The 7,528-nt window shown below is 39.0% G+C and overlaps 2 protein-coding genes and 1 long non-coding RNA gene across 3 annotated transcripts in view; 2 read left to right on the top strand and 1 right to left on the bottom strand.

Moving 5' to 3' along the window:
* Nucleotides 1-1,600, bottom strand: part of LOC108367050 (uncharacterized) — a 19,104-nt gene extending 17,504 nt beyond the window's left edge. Inside the window, exon 1 of the long non-coding RNA XR_001848194.1 lies at nt 852-1,600. This is a non-coding gene — a long non-coding RNA (uncharacterized LOC108367050). The remainder of the gene's footprint in view (nt 1-851) is intronic.
* Nucleotides 1,601-3,620: 2,020 nt separating this feature from the next.
* Nucleotides 3,621-5,026, top strand: LOC108367049 (ketohexokinase-like). Its single transcript, XM_017621575.1, has one exon. It carries the CDS (start codon nt 3,870-3,872, stop codon nt 4,812-4,814), a length of 945 nt encoding a protein of 314 aa, XP_017477064.1. The 5' UTR covers nt 3,621-3,869; the 3' UTR covers nt 4,815-5,026.
* Nucleotides 5,027-5,384: 358 nt separating this feature from the next.
* LOC108367051 (uncharacterized) lies at nt 5,385-6,555 on the top strand. Its single transcript, XM_017621576.1, has 2 exons — nt 5,385-5,508; nt 5,561-6,555. The coding sequence occupies exons 1-2, from the start codon at nt 5,385-5,387 to the stop codon at nt 6,553-6,555; spliced, it is 1,119 nt and encodes a 372-aa protein (XP_017477065.1).
* Nucleotides 6,556-7,528: the final 973 nt, after the last annotated feature.

The raw sequence follows: 7,528 nt of genomic DNA, 5'->3' as shown, positions 1-7,528 counted from the left end.
GAAATATTAGATATGGAGATAAAATTAATAAAAAATATTGAGAGTAAGTGTTTTTATAGCGAAATTTCATACATTTACATGCGTAGGATTTTTCCAAGACCCAACTAAGCGTGTGACCGATGTCAATTGCAACTCTGTACGAGATAAAGACACCGCTTATCAACGCACGATTGTCACACGCACTCGAACAAGAGGAATGGCAAACAAAGTACAAAATTCCACTGATATACATACATATGTATTTTTTGTATAAAAAATGGGAGATTCGTATACACCGTACATACTTTCCTAAATACCCAGCAAAAAATCGGTAATCGCTTTTAGTGGCAATGTGTTCTATTGCCTTATAATGTCTTAAAATTTTTGCGCTTCTTTTAGGCATTACCGGTAATGCAGAGTAGAATGTCTTACAATATTTTATTAATTTCGCTGCTTTGATTCATTACGGGGAATGCAAAGTAGACTGCTTCACCGTAGTCGGCTGAAAAATAGAATGAATACCCACAAATTATTTTCTACTGTTAATTTCTGTGCATATAAAAACCATGTTTTGCTTTGTTTAATTTACAGCGAAGTTGAAGTCAGTCAATGAACTTAAGTAAATGAGTGAGGAAGTCCAAATTTAAGTTTAATTAAATATGTATGTATGTCTGTATGTGCATAAAAACTGATTTATAAAAATTTTAATTAATTTTAATGTTTTAAGACAAACGAAATGGTAAGATTATTATCACGGATTACACTCTACCTATATATAATAATAATAACAACAACAATCCAACTATACCAAGTGTTTACCTACAAGACAAGCATTTATTTCGATTGAATACACAAATATGCGGTACACTCACACTATTTAACGGCCATTGGCAGGAATTATTCAATTTTGTGGCCTGTTAAAAACCCAAAAACACGTGCATTTTTACCGCAAAGTTAATTCCGATCACAAAAATTTTACACTTTTCACAAGTTGCTATTACAATGGAGTAACTAAATTGCGTTGGCATGAGTGCAACTATATACATATATGATGTATGTATGTTTGTATGTACATGTGTCGTATTTATTCTCACTTATTATTTTTTCACTTTTTAACAACTACTATGCGCACACTAGCAGGTCCATACATATGTAGCTACTTTGTATGAGCATCGTAAATAAGTTGCACTTGTTGATTGATATTGCAGCTGTAAGCCAGGCAACAGAAAAGCGACGCAAAGCGTTGCGGCAAATGCAAAAATAACAAAATTTCAAATCAAACCAAAAAAACACAAATATTCAACTTTTATATTATCAACGAATGAATCTTGAACCACTGCAGCAGATCGCGACCACTTTCATGCGCATTTGTATGTATGTGTGTATGGGTATAAATGACACGGTGCCACCACGACGAGATTCGACCGCTCTCTTTCACCACGATTCACGGAATGAGCAGCGGCAACGGAAACTGTTGGCAAGATCAACTGCACTAAGAGCACACGCCACAATAGAAACGGCCATTACTCTTCCTCTAATGGAGGCAAACTCACCTACACACTCGTATGTGTCGCACTAAATATGTAAGAGTGTGCGTGTGCGCTCACTAAATTTGCTTCTTTTTTTTNACCACAATAGAAACTGCCATTACTCTTCCTCTAATGGAGGCAAACTCACCTACACACTCTTATGTATGTGTCGCACAAATATGTAAGAGTGTGCGTGTGCGCTCACTAAATTTGCTTCTTTTTTTTTTTTTAGTTGTCACTTTCTCACTTCTTTAGTTCGTTGAGTGTTTTCCGTTCACCGTCATTTTTTTGTAATCATGGCTTCAGGAATGTCCGTCGCGCACCTCAGCGTAATATTTTGCCACTTTGGGCGTTTCTTTCTTTTGTTTTTCTTTTTACACTAAGATCTTTCACTATTCACTTTACTTACATACGCGCGTTTACTATTATTAAAATAAATAAAAAATGCAATTGAATTATACGGTCAGTTTTGTTGCACATTGGTTTGACACATTGAAGTTCTAGCAAAACTATTAGCCAACGTCGATTCGAAGCTACTGCAATTGGCAATTTTTGCGTTTTTGCATTCAGTGCTTTTCCGGAGTTTAAAGAAGCAAAACAGAAATTCAAATGATCCAAACAAATCTGCAAACTGCAGATAATTAATTTGTCAATTCACTGCAGCACAATTNGCACTATTCACTTTACTTACATACAAAATTTAGCGCGTTTACTATTATTAAAATAAATAAAAAATGCAATTGAATTATACGGCCAGTTTTGTTGCACATTGGTTTGACACATTGAAGTTCTAGCAAAACTATTAGCCAACGTCAATTCGAAGCTACTGCAATTGGCAATTTTTGCGTTTTTGCATTCAGTGGTTTTCCGGAGTTTAAAGAAGCAAAACAGAAATTCAAATGATCCAAAAAAATCTGCAAACTGCAGATAATTAATTTGTCAATTCACTGCAGCACAATTCAATTCAAAAAACACATTCAAAACGCGCCGTCGTCAACAACAAACAATAGAAAATTACACGTCACATCGCCGCGCGAATCTCTTTACAACTGCCCACCTCACTGGCTGTGGCTTTTAATCCCTTCCAACAGCAGCAGTCGCATCAGCAACAGTCGTTGGTTTCTTAATCTCTCACTCAATTGCTTGTTTAGAGTTTTTATTCTTTATTTCTGATATTTTCTATGACGTTTTTGCCCCTCTTCACTTTACTCTTGACTGGTGAATGCACACTTGGCATCCGCACATTTTGATAATTGTACGCTTCAAAGTGGCATTAACGAAACCAACTGACCGACCATGTGGGAGCGAACGCCAAGAAATACCCGCTATTGCTGTTGCATGAGCAGCAGCCGCCACTCGGAAATTCAACACAAACACCACCCATACACATGCCAAGCAAGCAGACGAAGTAAATAAGCGGATGACGGTCGGAAAGCCGGATAGCGTATCGGTCAACTACGGTAGTGCGCAAGAAGCTGTTAGAAAACGGCCGCACAACCGCCTGCAATGGAACAGCCTGTTGAAGGTGGGCGAGCAGCGCGCAGTGAATGGGCAGGATATTCGATTAACCGGTTGCTTGCAAGTTTGTGGCAACAATAGTGTGGTGAAAATTAGTTGACACGCAGGGTGATTCGAATGCCGAAAATAGATTTTGAGAGGGGAAACGGATGCCGATTAAGCAATACAGGGCATTTCAGGGTAAGTTTTGGAGATGGATCTTCAATGTACTTGCGGAAACATGTCTGGGGAACAGGGAATGCAAAGGAGAGGAATTAAAAGTTTTACATTAAATACAACAAAATAAAAAAATATTAACATCTAACTATGAAACAAACTATCAAAACTCATACATTTATACATGCATACGACGTGTGAATGAAGATTTACTGCACAATTATCCACTTGTTAAAGCGCTCTCCGGTTGATCAATAGAAATCGCGCTCTGAGAGAACGTTTAACTATCGACAAAGTTTAGACGGCTTCTGAGCGCGATAACTGGGAGGCAATCAGAGTCCGTTCATGTAGATAAGTTAGGAATGCAAAAAAAACCTTCAATAAAACGCTGAGTGGTGATTAGTGATTAGTTGAAAGCTGAGTAGCTAAACGGAAACAACTGTTTTCGAGTGCAGTTGCCGTCACAAGCAAATAGTTTTATTTATTTATTTATAAACTAATTTCAAAGTTCGATTAAAACTGTCCACAAATTGATGAAGAATCGTTTAATTATTGTACTTGCAGCCCGCGCAAACGCTAAGTGTAGTGAGCAGCGAAATTTAATATCAAAACAAATGAACAGTAATTCATCAAAATAATACTTAAAACTAAAGTACAAGTAAAACAACGAGTGTCGCAACAGAAATAATGCCATGTAAAGGCCGCATAGTCTGCGTGGGCATGTGTGTACTGGATGTCATACATCTTGTGGAGCAATACCCCGTCGAGGATACCGACAAACGCTGTCTGGCTGGCTATTGGCAGCGTGGCGGCAATGCTTCCAATAACTGCACTGTGCTGCGACAACTGGGCGCTCCTGATGTCGAATTTATGGGCATGCAGAGCGCCTCACCGGCATTTAGTTTCCTTTATGAAGACTGTCGCAAGCGTGAAATATGCATAGATAATTGTCCCAGTACAAATATGGATCCACCCTTTTCATCGGTCATACTCAACCAGGCAACTGGCTCGCGCACTATTATACATTCGAATCCTGGATTTCCCTCGCTGACATTCGAGCACTTGGCTCAGCTGAAATTGACCAACTATGGTTGGGTGCACTTGGAGGGCCGCAATCCTGAGTCTATCTTACCATTCATACGTGATATTCGCGCACACAACAAACAGCTGAAAGATCCGAGGGGGCGTATTAGAATATCGGTGGATTTGGAAAAAATGAAGCATGAAATTTTGGAGTTGGGTGAGGCCGCCGATTGTGTGTTCCTGGGAAAGGATTTGGCAACTTTCTTGGGTTGGAACAAACCAGAGGAAGCAGTAATGGGTTTGTATAACAGATTCAAGCCTCAGCGAGGGGAGAACAACGCCAAGCCGGCAATTGTATGCCCATGGGGTGCTGATGGTGCTGCCTGTGTAGACGCGCATGGTAATTACGCTTTCGTGCCTTCAAAGCCGGTACAGAAGATAGTAGATTCGCTAGGCGCGGGCGATACATTCTGCGCAGCTGTCATATACGCGTTACACATGCTCGATAAGGATTTGCAAGAGGCGGTACAGTTCGGACACGCAATCGCTGGATACAAATTAGCTTATCGCGGCTACGATGACATTGAAAGCTTTTCGCAAGGTCGGTAAAGTGTTTGAAAATACTTGTAAATTTGAATTGTTTAGAAGGTCAAAGTATCCGTTAAGTAAATTTTAGAAAAAATAAAATAATTTAACTAAATTTAAGCTACTTACAAATGTATATTATTAATTATGTACATTGACTTTAATAGAAAATGGAAAAATAAAGTCTCTGTTTTTATGTAGAACACCGTAGAGGTGGGCTGAAATGAATAATTCACCTCAGCATTCAAAACCTCTACGCCAAAACGAAATGACGTTGTGTCGAGTAGCGGGTGAAATGCATTGTAACGGTAGTGCAAAGACTGAATGAGAAATTAATAAAAAAAAATATATATATATATCCCACCGTACTGGGGTCGACCGGACTTGATTATGAGTTGTTCCCAAGCACTTGTCGCCAGAGGTACTTGCCTTTTCCCATCACATTCCGACATGATTTTGACTTCAGGCCATTTTCCTTTAGTCTCAAATTATACGAACGGAGAAATTGTGTGAAAACGTGTGAAATCAATCAAATTTTTATTTGCATTGCAAATTTTCTTTTTTATTTTTGATCAAAATTCCAAAGATGTCAAAATGTTTTCCTCAATTAATTTTCTATTTTTGATATCGCTGGCGGTCACGACGTGGATCATTCTCTGCTATTTCAAACAAATTGAACTACAGAGGGAAGAGAAAATGACTGTAGAGGTCAAAATGGGTAAAATGCTTGCGATTTAAGCCACATAAAAATCAAAATATTTCAATTTTAGATAACACATTTGAAGAAAACCTCAAGCCGCACGTGTGCCTGGGCAATTATGACATCTATTTGAACTTCCTGGGTGTTTTTGCATGCATTTACGCCTTGGCAAAAGTAGCCTCGCTGGCTGAGAGCTACGTCGCACACCACGTGCACACCCGCTTCAAGCACGGAAAGCTCTATGCCAGCCGGCATGTAGTGGAGCCTACGACTATCGACGAATATCGCATACAACATCTACAACTTACAATGCAGAATGATAACTTGGAAAAGCAGAACGCCAATTTAGAGCAGAAGGTGAAGCAGCTGGAGCAGATGAATTTCATGATGGGAGGGAAAGGACATGTCTACGGCGCGGTGCCGAACTGCGCAAGCAAACTCGGCCAATCAAACGATGTCAATAGCAAGAAGGAAGGCATCAACAACAAATCTCTACCGCAAGTTATACCGCAGGCCTGTGTGTGTGGGGGAGCCAACAGTGTCCCGAGTGCTGTATGTAATGGCGCAGCGGCTGTCAATGGACGAGTTGAAGGTGCTGCCAAAGAAATCCCTGCTGCAGTCGGAGGAGTAATCAGATTTCGGAATATGCTAATACAAGATCGTCACTATCAACTGACACGGCAGGTATATGTCAATGACGGCAATCTAAAGTTGCAATTTCAAGACTTTCACCAAGAAGTTGGCAGCATACCGCAAATCTGGCAAAAATATTTGGAAATGCAAAAATATGCGGTACAAAAGCCGACCAGGCTTGAGACGCCAGCAGAAGTGGCAAATAGTATGCCTATTGTTGTATCCACCGAAGAACTACAATGGTTGAAAGGTAGCACCGCCCAGCAGAGAGGCAAGCGCCAACAACAGCCGACCCAGTATCCCACCACCAACTCAATGGCAACCGCAACAACACAGACACACATACACCACACAGCACAAACAAAAATCGCTTTACCCATGCAAGTTTCCTATAAAAATGTATTGGTTTGTCTACTGTGTTGGTACTTGTAATGCTGGAAGCAGCGAGTTTGCACTGTCTATATTTTTGGGCTTTGGTTCTTTATCACATCTCAATATTTGCAGGGTGCGTTTTGATAAATTCAAATAATATGGAATACTGAATAACCGAAAACCGTTCGCGGCATTTTTTATTTCTAAAAGCCGTTACATCGCCAATGTGATGAACTTCCGGCTTTTTGAGTTGCCGCCGTTGAAAATCCTGGCTGCATCCAAATAAATTTTTTGTACTTTATGTTATATATTTTTATAAAATATATTTTAAAAAATGGTAAATATTTGAGTGAATATATAAATTAACTAATCGTTAGCTTTAATTAAAAAAGGCTGGGAATTACGTTCTCACATGCTCTGAAGGTTTGAATTTTATAAAAATAACGCAATTATGTTAAAATTTCCTGCTGACCATTTATTTCGTTTTGTACTGCCATTGGTTAGCCTATAGTTTGGCAGCACTGATCTCTGACAGCTACAATTAGGAATGCAACATCACTCTTAAAAACATCGATGTTTGAAAACATCGATGTTCCCAAAACAAACATCGATGTTAAAAAACATCGATTATGGACCTGTGCCAATTGATAGAAAATAGGAAATTTTGAGGCATCAAAGAAAAAATTTCACATTTCTAGTGGATGTTTTGAAAACATCGATGCAACGTTTCCATACCTAGCTACAATCACCTGGTGATCAGGGCTGCCGGCTTGGCTCAAACCGTGCCATTTTTGGCCCTATTTTACTTCAAATGTCACTTAATTTTCCGAAATGGCAATTTTGAAAAATAGTAACGGTTGAATACATTTTTGTGAAATTCGTTGAATGTACTTTTTCTCAACTAAAGTTTTCTTATTTCCAAATATTTTACTGATTTATCTTATTTTTGGCATTGCACTTGGTTTAGAAATATATGTAGTTCTTACCATGATAAAAACATTAGAAGGTAAAACCATTCTCTCAATTCGTCGGC

This window comes from Rhagoletis zephyria, unplaced genomic scaffold (assembly GCF_001687245.7).
Source record: "Rhagoletis zephyria isolate East Lansing unplaced genomic scaffold, Rhagoletis_zephyria_1.1 Rzeph_scaffold_02514, whole genome shotgun sequence".
Classification (NCBI taxonomy): domain Eukaryota; kingdom Metazoa; phylum Arthropoda; class Insecta; order Diptera; family Tephritidae; genus Rhagoletis; species Rhagoletis zephyria.
The sequence above is the reverse complement of the archived record's forward strand: the minus strand, read 5'-3'. Positions and strand labels throughout refer to the sequence as shown.